Consider the following 15,757-nt stretch of genomic DNA (forward strand, 5'->3'; position numbering starts at 1 on the left):
TCTGCTGAACTATTTTTAGGGGTTGGAGGCACCAACCTCTCTAAACTGCTTCAAGCTGAGAAAAGACATTGTGGAACAGCAGCAGTTAGTGTGCCTGAGAAAAGGGTCCATCTGACTGCCCACATTTAACACTTAACAGATGACAAAGGTCCAGAACAAAAGACAGCCATGCAGCTATAGTGTGTATTCTTGGGGTATGATATGCGGTGGGGGTGATATCTGTCACAGAAAAAGGCAGGCTGTTAGCGTTATTATGATCTTAAATGTATAATTTAAAGAATGATCACTTTTTCTTTATCGGCTGAAGGGAAACAGCATGAAAAACATCAAGGAATCTTTGGGAAGCTTTGTCTTGGGTTTTAGCAACTCTGAAGATATTATGGTATTGTTGCTTTTAAAATGCAAAGCTGTTGGTTTGCTGGAAGAGCTTGAGACATTTTTCACTGGTCTGGATAAGTTCAGGATCATTCATCGGGCCTTCTCTATTATAGCCTTGTGAGAAACATTAAAAGTCTAACATCATGATTAACATTAGTTTTGTTCAGTATGGTTAAATACAATAGTACACCTTGCTGGACCATGAACTAGGGTTCTGTACAAATATAAGGTACTTGTTTCTTACATCAGATTCCTACATAGAAAATAAACAACTGAAAGCTTTGTGAATGAAGTTGTTTAAATTCCCCATCTGATTTAAAAAATTAATCAATAAATAAAATCCCACTGAGTCTTTTTTTTTTTAATGGGATTGCCTAGAAATGTTCCAAGGGTATCACTTAAATATCTGGAATAATTTTCCAAAGCTGTGAGTTTCAGGACAGAGTATCTGAAATCCTTCTTTAATGAGGATACATGGGTGGTGAGTATATGAGCCCTGAAATTAGTTTTGCTAGGAGAAAGAAGTGTAAGTTAGGGTGAAGGGCATAGTGAAATGAACTAGCACGCTTTCCCAGTTCAGTGGCTGGCAGAGGTATGACGTGTCCGTATTCACAGCATTCTCAGATGTCAGTTTGGGAAGCGTTGGGTGCAGAATAATTGCTATTTGACTCTGATGTGTATGCAGTTAGGAGGAGGATGCAGACTCTGATATACTCCACTGCACAGCATAATCCAGTCACCTATCATCTGAGACACGATGATTCAGCAAGAACATTGGTTCTGCCAAAGTGAAAAATAAACTGTGTTGGGTGTAGTTATCATATTGGCCTTCAGGTAGACATATATCAAAAAAGGAAATTTTGAGGCCATGTGAGGCATGCACAGTCAAAATAAGTGGGTCAAAATGCTTCCCCAAAGCAAAAAACAGTCAGTGTGAGTCTAATCCTTTTAGTCATTTTCAGGCTTTGGTCCCTGTCACCTAGCCTGGCATCCAATGATGCAGCCACTTGCATCAGCCAAAGCTGTTGTCATTTGAAATCATTCTTGCTTCACACCTGTGGCCAAGATGGACCAATAAAGATTATCCCTGAGCTCTTGTTTTCTGCATCCTTGAATGAATCACAATGCTAGAGAAGATCCACAAACATATTTTCTAGCCAAATGCAGAGCCTCAGATTCAGAGCCTAAGGGAAGAAAAAGTTTCAGAACTTGCAACGACAGGGGAGGGTTTCTAAAAGAAGTTGGGGTGATGGGTGTGACACTTACTCATCAACTGAATTAGAAACACATGTGCTCACAAGCGTACGAGCTAAGTCTATAAACCTGCAAGATTCGTGTGGCTTGCATCCAACAGACTTACAGCTGGCCAGGCTTATGAACCTGTGTTAATAGAATGCTCTTGATTTTTATTCTCTGGCTCCTGCAAATTTCCAGTCTTGTGTGTGCCTATAGCTATGATGAGTGCTACTACAGAATCAAAGAAGATTTTCACCGTGAAGGAGGTGTGGTTATTGGTGCATTTTTCCCAATTCATATATTCTACACAGGCAACAAAGTTCCACATCCATATCTGCCACACTATTTTAAGGATATTTACTTACGGTGCAATTATTCACTTTCCTTTTTTTATAATTTGTATTCCGTATGATGTAGGTGGTGTATAGAATCAAATTTTGCTTCTCCTTATGTTACTCACCAGGGCAAAGCATCTTCCATTCTCAAATATCTCACTTAATCTTGTGCACTTCTTTTCTTCTTTCAAAGAAGATGGAAGAAATTTTTGAGTTTGTTATTTTTTTATTTTTATTTTAGATTTTATTTCCAAGTGTGCTCATTTGAATCTTGTGATCTTACTTTGCCATGCATTTACAACCACAGGTTTTCCATGTTACCTGTGGCAGGTCTTCAGACGGAGAATGATTTTATCCAGTGTTGATCCAGCACTATATGGCATTCTAGAACACTAGATGTGTTCCTGTAAAATTTGTCCACAGGCAAATCCTGCCTGTGTTAGATGCCACTGATTCAGGGTGTCAGATTTTGTAGTTGGGTACACGTCTTTGGTACCAAAACATCTCTGCCAGTCTTTGAGTTTTGTATTAAATTCTTTACCTGCCAATCTTTTATTTTCAGACACATTTTCTATTTTTCTGGTTGGCTCCATTCACTTCTATTAAGTTCTTCCTCTGTGTCATAGTATGTTCATAAGACACGCTGACTGTGATGTGGACACTGAGCACTATTTCTGAAGAAGTCATAAATGAAATCCACTTACGTTTGTGTTAGAAAAATATTGGTAATAGTATAAAAGATTAACACACATGTTTTGTACAACACACTTCCTAAATTTTTCATACAGAATGTCATACATGAAGGTCTATGTATTCCTAGATACAACCTGCTCAGTCTCTGTATATCGCATCTCTATACATTATGTTTATAGAATGGACCATTTGCTATTGGGTAACAAAGTGGTGTGCTCTTCCCTGGCAAAGACTATTTCTCACACTCTCAGGATGCCTTCATTGCCTGTTGTTCTTTCTTAGTGTAGGGTTTGAACATGTGGACTTTTCCAGCCACTGGCCTATCTGTAATTTTTGTCCTTCCTCAGCCTGTGTTTGTTTAGGCAGTCATATTGTCAAGACTTCATGAACGACCTATTTGGCACTTTATAGGTCAGCGTTTGGAAGAGCATACCACCCTTTGTATTAACCACGTTTCATCAATTTGTATTGCACTAGTAGAAATGAAAGGCTTATTATTTGGAGAAAGACAAACGCTTAAGAATAAAACTGCATACATGTAAAAAAGTGTATTTTATATTTTCTTAGGAATTGAAGCAAGCAATTTTTTCCAAGCATTACTGAGACAGATAAAGCCATCCTGGTCTCTTTCTCTGTGTGCCTCCTCTGGGTATTAGCAGGGGAAATGACTCTACCCATAGAGTCAAGTCTATGTCTTGACTCTGAGCTCTTCTCTTCACTATTGTCTGTGGAATCATTACGGATCTTCTTCATTATATGAACTGCAGACTTGAGGGCTTTTCTCTGCAGATGACTGCAGTGCTCCTTGAATATTCCTGAAGCCTTTTCTCAAGATGTATCTTGCCTGCTTTCACTTACTTCAAAAGTTACTCTTTCATGTCTCCCCTCATATATCCACTGGACTATTTTCATTACCATTTTGTACTTTTCGTTGGCAGTCAGGTCTTTCCGCTACCCCCCTTCTCTCAGGGTGACTCACAAAGAGAGAGCAAATCATGAAGGTATATTCCAGAACAGCTTGGCATACAAACACAAGCAGCCCATCAGGTAGATACAAACCCGTTTAACGTAAGGTTGTTTGTCAGAGAGCTCTGAGATGAGTACTATTGGTTGTTATTATTAGCAATGCGGGGATTCTTCTACCCTTCGTCCCAAACTGTCATTTACAAAAGTCGAAGTGTCCATCCTGCTTCTGCATTCACCTTCACTAGCAGTTCAGGCATTTGTGAACTGATTTTCTCTGAATAAAATAACAAAAAATAAACTGTAGAATATTACTCTTGCATTATTGAATTGAGTAAGTATATAATATCTCCTCTGATTTTCAGTGGATAGTACATGATGCAGGAAATCCTTAGAAATACATACAAGAAATTCTCAGATTTCTAATTTTTCCTACTAATGTGTTTATACATTCTGCTACCATTGTCATTCTACTGACAATACTGGTCAAATTCAGTTATTAAATTTGCATTCTGGGTAGTCATAATCTTATATTTTGAATTTTCATCTTTTCCCCCCAATTTCTTAAGTATTTCATATTGATAAAATTCAGAATAATTATGTATAGTCAAATAACATCTCGTCATTGTAATTAAATATTACAATAAAATTTGGACCAATAAATGGGTACTGTTTTTAATTCATTGCACATGTAGGATAGAAATGGCATATAACACATTTCTATACTTGAACACGCCATTTGCTTTTTTGGTTTTGATCACCATTGAGCGTTGACTCCATAAGTCAAACTTTTGCTTTGTTTTTTTTTTTTCTGCATCTTTCTTTTTGTGCGTAGCCGGAACCAAAGTATGCTTTCTATGTTTGGTCTTACTTTCTTTGTCCAGCACCGCTCTCCCTGCTAGGTGGCTGCTTGTCCACCTGTATTTGACCTCTGTGTCATTTTTAACTCAGGCAGCATACCTTGCTTCCTGCTATCCTCCACTGTCCTCTTCCAAACAGCTGCTGAGATTTAATCTTTCCCTGGCTTGGTGTTTTATTTTTCTTTTAAACTCTAATAATGCCGTGTTCAGGCTGCATTTTTTATTATGGTCTATGAACTGTACATATTTTTGATGTGCTACATATTATAAAAGAACAGAAACTGAACATGTGATGATCAAATTCCATGATTAATGTTACTGTTTAATATCAGAAAGCCGATATAACATGAATCAATAACACTGCTCATTAATATTGTTCGGCATTAATAGTCTCAATTCCCCAATAAGAAGGCAAGGACTAACAGAATGAATATGAAAACAGGCTCCCATATTTCTTATGACTCCAAAAAACACTCCTTAATGTCAAAAATAGACATAAACTTGGGGTAAAAGAAGGGGAAAAAGATATTCAAAGCCTACAAACCTAAGGATAAAGTTGGTATAACCATTTCTGTATCTGACAAAATAGACTCCAAACAGAAACTGGTCAGAAAAGATAGGAAACATCACTATATGCTCATCAAAGGAACAGTCCACAAAGAGTGCATTATACTTCATGGTATCTATGCGCCAATGCAACAAACACTAGGGCACCCAAGTTCATAAAGATAATAAAGAAAAAGAAAAACGGAAGGACAAAAACAATACTATAGGTTAAGTCACATACTGACCCTCACACATAGATCACACACACACACACACACACACACACAAACACAAACAAAAACAAACTAAACTGAGAAATGTTGGCGCTAACTGACAATGTAAACCAAGTAGACCTTACAGATATTTAGGAAACATTTCACCCAAATACAATTTATGTAACTCCCTTTATAAGTGATCATATACTCAGGCACCAATCAAGTATTAACAAATACAAGATAATTCAAATAAAATCCTGCATCCAATTTGATCACCACAGATTAAGGCTGAATAGCAGCAGCAATCCAAAATTTGGAAACTAAGGAACTCCCTCCTGCATAAAAATTGGCTCAAAAATTACAAGACTGCCAGAATTGAATAAAATTTAACATATAACATACCCAAACCTTCCACAATATCTTTCAAATAATATAAACTATCTTAATGTAAGTCAAACCAAGTGAGTGAAAGACTTATATGATAAAACTTGAAGATATTGAAGAAAGAAATTGAAGAAGATCAGAAGATATATCTCTCATGCTCATGGACCAGTTGGATAAATACAGCAAAAATATCCATCTTACCAAAAGCAATTTATAGATTCAATGCAAACTCCATCAAAATTCCAACACAATTCTTCACAGATCTTGGAAGCACAATTTTCAGCTTTACATAGAAACACGAAGAACCCAGGAGAACTAAAACAATCCTGAATGACAAAAGAACTGCAGGAGGTAACACACCCCCAATTTCAACTAGTACTTACTATGCAGCCATAAGTAAAACTAAATTAAAAAAAAAAAGGTGCAGTGAGAACTCTATGTGTTACCCACAGACAGGGAACGCTAAATATAAGCGTATTAGAAAGTCTATGACCAGAGTGTGTTCAGATGAGCAGTACATTTGTGACAGCAACATCAACAGACTGCCTCACACTGTGGCCCCTTAAAAGGTACGGAAAGGAAGTCGAAGGAAAAAGTTTAGGACAAGGATAGCATCATTGTCTTTAGTAAGATATAGCATGGAAAAAAAAGGAATAAAATTTAATTCTGCTGTTGATATTTTTTTTTAAAGAAACAAGAAAACAGGATAATATTGTTGCATGCATGTGCGCGCGCACACACACACACAAAATAGAAATGTTGATCAATGAAATTGAATTGAAGAAGCAGACTTAAATCCACACACATATAGATACTTGATTTTTGTTATAGAAAACATACACACGAGCTGGAGAGGTAGCTCAGAGGTTAAGAACACTGGCTGTTCTACCAAAGGTCCTGAGTTCAATTCTCAGCAAACACATGGTGGCTCACAACCATCTATAATGAGATCGGGTGCCCTCTTCTGCCCTGCAGGCACACATGCAGGAAGAACACTGTATAAATAATAAATAAATCTTTTTTTTTAAAAAAAAGAAAACATACACATATGCTGGAGAATGGACAGGATTTTCAAAATGGTTCTGTAAAACTCAATGACATCATACAGAGGTATCCAAATAGACCCACACATATCACCCTGCACAAAACTCAACTCCAAAAGGATCAAAGATATAAACATAAAACCAGATATACTGAACCTCACAGAAGACAAAAAAACACCCTCGAATTATTTGGCACAGTATAAGACTTTTCAAACAAAATACCAGTAGCATAGGAACTAAGACCATCAATTAAAAAATGGTACCTCACAAAAGTGAGAAATTTCTGATCATGAAAGGACACTGTCATTTGGACAAAGCAGCAGCAAACAGAATGGGAAAAGTTTGTTACCAACTACACATCTGATAGATGGCTAATGTCCAAATGATATAAAGAACTTAAAAACTCTGACAGAAAGAAAACAAATAACTCAATTAAAATGGGGGGCAGGGCTCACAGAGATCAGAGAGCCTGTATGAGTCTGACCTAGGCCCTCTGCATATATGTTATGGTTGTGTAGCTTAGTGTCTTTCTGGGATTCCTAACAGGGGGAGCAAGGACTGTCTCTGGCTCTTTTTCTGCTTTTGGGACACTTGTCCTCCTACTGTGTTGCCTCATCCAGCCTTGATGTAAGGGTATGTGCTGGACTTATTGTAACAGTTTATACCAAGTTTTGTTGATGTCCCTCAAAGGCCCTATCCTTTTTGAGGGGAAGAGGTGGGTGGAGCTAGTGGAGAAGGGAGATATGGAGGGGAAAAGAGAAGGAGAGGAAACTGCAGTTGGTGTGTAATAGGTGAAAGAAGAATCGATTTTTAAAAAGGGGGAAAAAAGAATTTTACTGAAGCCAAACAAACTCTAACATTCTTTTTAAAAAACTTGGGGTAAAGATCTAAACCAAACTTTCAAAAGCCTGAAATGACTGAAAAACACTAAAGGAAATATTCAATATCCTTAGCCATCAAGTCAGTACAGGCCAAAACTACTTTGAGATGTAACCTTATACCTGTCACAATGGTTAAGATAATAAAACAAGGAACAGCTCATTCTGGTGAAGATGCTGAGTAAAGGGAACACTCTTCCATTACTGGTGGAAATGCAAACTCAAATAGCCACTACGGAAAGCACTGTGCTATTTTCTCACAAAGATGGGAATCAGTCTACCTTAAGATTCAGATATACCATTCCTGGGCATATGCAAAAAGGTATATGCACACTTGCTCAACCATGATTATTGCTGCTCTCTCTGCAAACCAGCCAGAGACAGGAAACAGCCTAGATATGCTGCAACAAAAGAATGGATAAAATATGGCATGTTTGCATAACACTGTATCACTCAGTTGTTTAAAAACTGACATCATGAAATTTTCAGGTAAATGGATGGAACTAGAAAAAAAAAAAACCTTCCCAAGTGAGATATCCCAAACATATAAATATGTTATGTATTCACTTATTACCTGCTAACTCAATCATAGCTCAGCTATAAGTCATAGAAACACAGAGGTTAGATATAGAGTAAGAGACTACTAGGAACAGACAGACCTTGTTAGAAATTGAAAGTAGAATAAATAATTATGGATGGATAGGGTGGTGGAACAGGAAGATTAAGTGGAAAGAAAGAAGAATGGGGTGAGGGGGAGAATAAGGGGAGAGACAGATAAATATAAGGCCATTTGAGGAGTATTATGAAAATCTAGGACACTAGACATTTCCTAAAATATATAGATATAAAGATGATCTAATTGATATAGTTAAATAAGAGGGGATGCAGAGCCACAAATGACTAGGTCTTGTCATCAAATGAATCTCCCATGCCCCGAATTGGGTTGGTGGCCAAAGAGGTCCCTTATGATCACCAAACAACCCAGGCTGCCGCCAAGACTATAGTTTACTCTCCACAAACTGACAAAAAGGCCCCATTGCTGAAGACAACAGCTATGGAACTCATGAACATGGTTCCAGGTCTACATAGAACCCCTAAACATTAATGCCTTTCATATAGGAAGGTACCCTGTGTGCTACCAAAAGAGGAACAACACCAAGCCAGCACAAAGCCTTTGATATACAGTCATACCCTGCATGAAAGATCAGCTAGTGCACTGGTGGCGCAAAGGTTGTGGGAGTGACCCACCAATGTCTGATCTGAATTAAGGCTTGCACCATGAAACGGTCGCCATGAAATAGAATGCATAGCCGGCACTGCTGGCATGACCAAGCATCTCTGTCTAGATAGCACAGGAAGCTAGGTAAAAACAAATACAACTGTTCAAATACAGAAAGGCAGCAATAAAATGATCCCTAGCAGCCTCCTGATGTAGTCATGGGCCAGTGCTTTGCTCAACCATCATCAGAGGAACTGCCTGCAGCAGTTGAGAACAGATGCAGAGAGTCACGGACATTCTACAGAGAATGAGAGGCCTCAGGACACTCACCACAAATGGGATTTGTCCATCAAACCCCTCCCCTCAAGCCTCAGGGAAGCCAGCAGAAGAGGAGGCAGACTCTACAACCCAGTGGGGCTGGAGGACAGCAGGAGTACAATGGTCTCCAAGCCAACATTCTCAAAGCTCATATGAACTCACGGAGACGGGAGGCTGCCTGCAGCAGTCCTCCACGGGTCTGCATCAGGACTCCGTTGATTACGTTTTACGGCTTCAAGTTTAGTGTGCTCCTTGGATTCCTGAGTGTAAAAATGAATGGTGGCTTTGCCTTCTGTTTGTTAGTTTTACCCAATTCCAATGTGTTAGTTTTATTTTATCTTATTGTATTTTATTATTATCATTTAGAAGCATGATTGTTTTTTAATGAGACAGAAATGGAATGGATCCAGATGGAAGTGGAAATGAGCAGGAACTGGGAGGGTTAAAGAGGGCATTCTGAAGTGAAGAAATATGTTTTTTTTTTTTTTAAAAAAAAAAACTTCAATAAAGTGGAAAAATTAAAAATTTACTATAACTCATGAAAATAAAAATATAAAACAGGTTTCTTATGCTTTAAAAATACTATTGTTATTTGTCCCTTTTTCTTCTCCCTCTGTATTTTCTCCCTCTCCCTTTTCAGTTCAAGTCCCCTTTCTTATTTTTCCCATTTCCCCTTTAATAGCTCCTGGTTTCTACTACAGTTTCTTCTCCCTTCCCAACATGCTCAGTTTCTGTCTCCTGGCTCTAACAGTTACTTCAAGTTAACCTACTTAAATCTAAAGATGTGGAGGTAGGATCCACAAAGAGGAGAGAGCACAGGGCAATTGTCTTACTGAATCTGAGTTATATCACTCAGAATCCCTACACATAAAACTGAAAGAAAAATCACACACACACACAAAAAATAGCACAGAAAAAGTGTAAGAACCAGAGAAACAGAATGGTTGTTTGGAGAATAGTGTTGTCTAGACAGGAAAGGATGCTGTACCTGCCAAATTTTGCCGGTATTGTGACCTAAATAAGACAGGCAATCAATAGCTGCTGGTTAATAGGTGGAAAATCAGTTGTCTTCAGAGACCAGTGTCTTGATTGGTTATCCAATCCCAAGTAGGATTTTTAGAATCTTACTTGTTTTATAATGAGAGAGGGTCAGAAAGGGCTGGATTGGGCTGGCTGGATGGGAAAGATCTGGATAGAGTCTGGGTTGGGAAACCCTAATGTGAATTTATTTTATTTAAAAATTTTTTTCAATTAAAATTTTTGTACACAAATATGTCCAAGAGTAAAAAATAAAATATTTTTATCTTGGGAAACTGGGTGGCTCAATCTACAGTTATTGCTTTTTATAACTGTAGAAGCAGAAAGACAAAGATAAATGCACCAGGAGAAGTGATGTTTTGTGAGGCAGTGTTCAGATTCATGGACAGAAGTTTTAGTGTACCCAACATAGAAGGTAATATAAAGTGAGCTCCCCTGGGACTGTCAAAAATGGGGGTCATACCTTCAGCATCTCATCTCAATCTAATGAGATATCGATAGGGGCTGGAGAGGTGGCTCAGCAGTTAAAAGCAGTGGCTGCTCTTCCAGAAGTTCTGAGTTCAATTCCCAGCAATCACAGGCGTCTCATGACCATCTATAAAGGGATCTAACGCCATCTACTGGCGTGCTGTATATGCAGCAGAACACTTACATAATATCTTTAAAAAATAGGAGATACAAGGACACATATTTCAGGCATGTAAAGGTAATATTAAGCATGGATTTAAAAGAAATAGTAATATTTGAATTACAAAAGTCATCACACTAAATCTGCAGCTGTGTGTAGTCTGTCTTCGTTCTGCGTGCTTCTATGCCATCCATACAGGTATAAGAACTACCAGTTTCTTCTGGCTCTGGTGTTTGCCATTGAGGAGATGAACAGGAATCCCCATCTTTTACCCAACATATCTCTGGGATTTGATTTCTACAATATTCCATACAATGACACACACATTTTAGTGAATGTCCTCATTTGGCTCACAGGGCTGAGCAATCCTTTTTGTAATTACAACCGTAGAAAAAGGAGCAAGACAGCTGCTGTGCTTACAGGAACATCACCCGCAACTTCTGCCTACATTGGCACACTGCTGCAACTCTACAAATTCCCACAGGTAAGGCAAAAGGTGTGAGAAAAGGAATCTGAATCTGCTGTTTGGACATTTCAGATACTGCAGTGATAAAAGAGGAACACTTAAATTGCTCAAGTATCAAAGAGGAAGGAGCTAGGCAATTGATGATGGATCCATATTTTTCTGGTTTGTAGTAGACAGGAACAGAAGTCTGGACCAATGAAGATGGCTGTCAAACTGGAAGAACTGTCATTAATTTACTGGAAATATCTGACATAGAGATTTGACTTTAAAATCAAGATGAAAACATCTTCAGCCCAACCATCTCCATATGCTGTTTCATGGCTAAAACCATATTTGATTCAAGTGTCTTTCCTTTTGTGTTCTGTTGTTTTCCCATCAGCTTACATTTGGGCCTTTTGATTCTACATTGAGTGAACAAGGTAACTTTAACTTTCTCTATCAGATGGCTCCCAAAGACACATCTCTTTCACTTGCCATTGTCTCTTTGATGCTTCATTTCAACTGGAACTGGGTTGGTCTGTTCCTTCCAGATGACCACAGAGGGTCTCAAATACTAACAGATTTAAGACAAAAGATGGAGAGTAATAAAATGTGCATAGCTCTTGTGGAAATAATCCCAAGGACCTGGACTTCATTTTTCAATAAATTCTGGAAAAATATAGAGAAGGTTTAAGAATCATTGGCCAATGTTATCATCATTTTTGGTGACATTGATTCTTTACACGGTTTAATGCGAAATCTAGGGCAACATGGAAAGTCTGGGTCATGAACTCTCAGTGGGATGTTACCAACCATGCTGATTATTTCCTATTAAATGCATTCCATGGGAGTATTATCTTTTCACACCACCATGAGCAGATTGTTGAATTTACTGATTTTATTAGAACAGTTAGTCCTTACAAATACCCAGAAGACAATCATCTTCCCAAGTTGTGGTTTTTGTTCTTCAAATGTTCATTTTCTCAACTTGACTGCAAACTTTCAGAAAACTTCGAACCCAATGCCTCCTTGGAATTCTTGCCTGGACACATCTTTGACATGGCCATGCATGAAGAGCGTTACAATACATACAGTGCTGTACAAATGGTGGCCCACAGTCTCCACGAGATGAATCTTCAACAAGTTCAAAGGCAACCATATGCAAGTTGTGAAGAAATGCATTTTTTTTCTCCTGGTAGGTAATAAATAGCCTTTGATTTGAATTCTAACATTCTCAATGTTAGAATTTGAAAATTATAACTCTGAGAATTTGAGAAGGTACCAAGAATACCAGGTATTCTACATTTCCACATATTTTGTTAAAAATCCCTGGAGAGTCTGTGGTCACTAGCTTAGTCAGAGTTCAATGTAGATTCACTTATGGGTATTGCTGGAGTATCGAGCTCAGCTAACAAAAAGGAAATGTTTCCAGTCAATATTAAGTTTGTGTCACAAATAACCTCATAATCTTCTTGTGATAATCGTTTCCATAAGAAAATATTAGAGTGCTTCCTTCAGCAGCACATATACTAAAATATGATTGATGCAGAGAAGATTAGCATGGCCCCTGCGCAAGGATGACATGAAAATTCGTGAAGCACTCCATATTTTTTAGTCCCTGGAAAAAAGAGAAAATATTAGAATTTCCCCATATACTGCTCAAAGAATTAATAAAAGTAGATTTTAATATAAAATTTTATTTATTTATTCAGTTTAACCTCTTGGGCATTTTTAACAGTCATTTTAGAGTGAATGCTTCTTTTTTATTATTAATTTATTTACTTTACATCCTGATTGTAGCTTCCCTCCTTTCTCTCCTCCCAGTCCCACCTTCTCACTTTCCCAGTCCCTACTCCCCCTCTCTTTCTCTTCAGAGAAGAAGAGGCCTCCTATGGGGTGAGCTTTCTCACCTGGCATGGGTCTCAAGCTGGCCCAGCCATTGGCTGGCCATTCTTTCAATTTCTGCTCCATCTTTATCCCTGCACATCTTGTAGGTCTAAAGTTTTGTGGCTGGGCTGGTGTCTCCACCCCTCTTTTGGAAGTTGCCTGGTTTCAGGAGTTAGCTGTTTCATGTTGCATATCCTTTATTTCTGGCAGTCTTAGCTAAGGTAACCCTCAGAGCTTTCATTGTCCTAGGTTTCTAGCTTGTCCCAGAGATGACCCCCACCCAACCAATTCCAATCCTCTCTCTCAGTTCTCTCTCCCTCTGGAGGAGGATGTAGATCTTTAAGTGAATTAATAACATGGCTCATTACAACATGGTGGTCGTACCTAAATGATCCCTTATTTACCTGTTAGACATCAGTAAGTCCACTTTACACACTGAATGTCTGCACGTACTCTGAAAGTGAACAAATGCAGCTTGCTACTCCAAGAGCTGATTGCTTGAAGCAACAGTAACTAAGTTCTTACCCGTCCTTGGTCCTAATTCTTCTCTTGTTGCATCTCGTTCACTAAGACTCCATTGCTCCACCATACGAAAACCTACATTCACGTTTTATTTTACACCAATATTAGAAACAACAAGAGACTTCCTATAACAGCATTCTTTTCCATCTTTTCAGCCCACTTTAACACAGGCCCATGCATCCTTTTCAGCTTCATCATTTCCTGCAAAAGACACATGTGGGAAACAATATTTTCTTAATAATTGAACTTACCGCAATAACAAAACTGTTTCCTATTGCAATGACATTTGATTTCTCACTCAAGGCCCAAAAATGTATATAGCTACAAGAAGGGAATAGAAAAACATTCCTAACAATAAAGGATATTTTTGCACCCCTGATTATCTTAAATGGAAGTGTGTTGTTTTAAACAAGTTTCCTAATCTTCAGTCATGTATAGATTAGTTTCTTGTGAATTTGACACTAATTAGGGACATTTAGGGAGAACCTCAATCTCTTAAATATTCCACAGGCCAGTCTATAATGTAATTCACTTAATTTAGTTTTCACATTATAAAACCATGTAATATTTTTGTTTTATTACTGTGATTAAATTCAAAATTCAAAATTGCCTTTTTGAAGAAAGAGTTTATTTTGGCTATGGTTCTGTTGGTATGACAGTTAATTGCAGTCATGCCAGCAAGTGACAGCTACAGAGAAAGAAGCAGAAACCTGAGAGATAACATCTCTATTAACACACAGGAAGTAGAGAAAGAACAATGGAATTGGGTAGGGCTTAGAATTTCAAAATCTTTAACCTCTGAAATAATTTCTCCAACAAGTCTATACAAGTCTAAAATTCCAATAATTCCCCAAGTAGCCCCACCAATGAGGAAATAAATATTTAAACTATGAGGAACATTTTTTTTTTAAATTTAAACCACCACATAGAATCTGTATTAGAATTCCTTCATTGTCTCTAAGGAAATCACAGGTTCATTTTGATTCCTTGCTTAGAAATTCTAGTCCTTCATTAGTCACTGTTTTCCTCTGATATGTCTAGAGAAAGAGAACCATTTGGCATGCATAGTTGTATGTCACCGGCTTGTATGGCTGCTGCAAATATAACTAAATTAACTTAAGAAAGCATTTCTTTTGGCTGACAGTTTGAGGATGCAGTCCATTAACTTTGCAAATGCATTGGTTGTAGGAGTGTGGGGTGGCTGTTAATACCACATTCAGACTCAGGAATTGGGTAACAATGAATGCAACTGCTTACTGTTCCCTCCTTTTCACTCATTTTGAGACAACAGCCAATGAAATTGTAGCATTCACTTTTACAATGACCCATTTCATCTCTGGCATAATTTTATCTCTAGTAAAATCCCTCACAGAAATGCCCAAAGATTTCTTTCTGTGATGATTCTAAGTTCTGTCAATTTGACAAGAAAGGTTCATAATCATGAAAGTAAGAGCTGCTCCATCATTTAGCCAGTAAGTACAGAAACAGGGTCAGTCTTGGGCTTTTCTAGGTCATAGCCCCAGTGACATCACTTCCTTACACTTGTCCTTAATTTATTAAGGTTCCAGATTGTCCAACACTTTGATAATCTTCAGACAAACCATTATACACAAGCACGTGTTCAGCATACAGCCTTTCAGAACCATTTTATTTTTTGCATTGGTAGAAATAACATTTTCAAATAAACTGTATAATACTTTAAAACTGTATTTACTAGATTTTCTAGAAAACACTGAGCATTAGATAATTTGATTTCATTCTTCTGAGGTTCCTCAGTCTGTGTGCAGTCAGATCTGCCAGCCTGAATTCAGGAAAGTCACCCAGGAAGAGAAACCTTCCTGCTGCTTCGATTGCATTCCTTGCCCACACGTTGAGATTTCCAATAAGACAGGTAAGTGCAAGTTTAGCACAGAACATTTCTATCTCTCCCCATGATTCTGAAAATAAAATTCCAGGAGGAAATAAGACACAAAACTTTTTCACATGAATTTAGTAAGAGATGTAATTGTACATGTAAACAAATCATTAAAAAGTAGAAAATAAATGGAAAATAAGCACTTTCAAAATAAGTGAAAAGAAAAGAGTCAGGAAGATTAGCTTTATAGTATATCCTGAGAACAGGTTTTTTTTTTTAATGTCAAGATAGTTTAAGGAAACAAGGAAACTTTA

At 37.7% G+C, this 15,757-nt stretch overlaps 1 protein-coding gene and 1 non-coding gene across 2 annotated transcripts; both read left to right on the forward strand.

Moving 5' to 3' along the window:
* Window positions 1-1,771: 1,771 nt before the first annotated feature.
* LOC129680756 (vomeronasal type-2 receptor 116-like) lies at window positions 1,772-12,374 on the forward strand (the record flags this gene model as incomplete). Its single annotated transcript, XM_055612494.1, is given in 4 exon segments — window positions 1,772-1,980; window positions 10,933-11,218; window positions 11,580-11,940; window positions 11,943-12,374. Coding segments are annotated over 4 exon segments (1,288 nt in total), but the record flags the coding sequence as incomplete, so codon positions are not given.
* Window positions 12,375-12,684: 310 nt separating this feature from the next.
* On the forward strand, window positions 12,685-12,791 carry LOC129680757 (U6 spliceosomal RNA). The gene has a single exon (XR_008720740.1). It is a non-coding gene; the product is annotated as a U6 spliceosomal RNA (small nuclear RNA).
* The last annotated feature ends 2,966 nt before the right edge of the window (window positions 12,792-15,757 follow it).

The sequence above is a fragment of the Psammomys obesus genome, unplaced genomic scaffold (assembly GCF_907164565.1).
Source record: "Psammomys obesus unplaced genomic scaffold, mPsaObe1.curated_primary_1811, whole genome shotgun sequence".
NCBI lineage: Eukaryota > Metazoa > Chordata > Mammalia > Rodentia > Muridae > Psammomys > Psammomys obesus.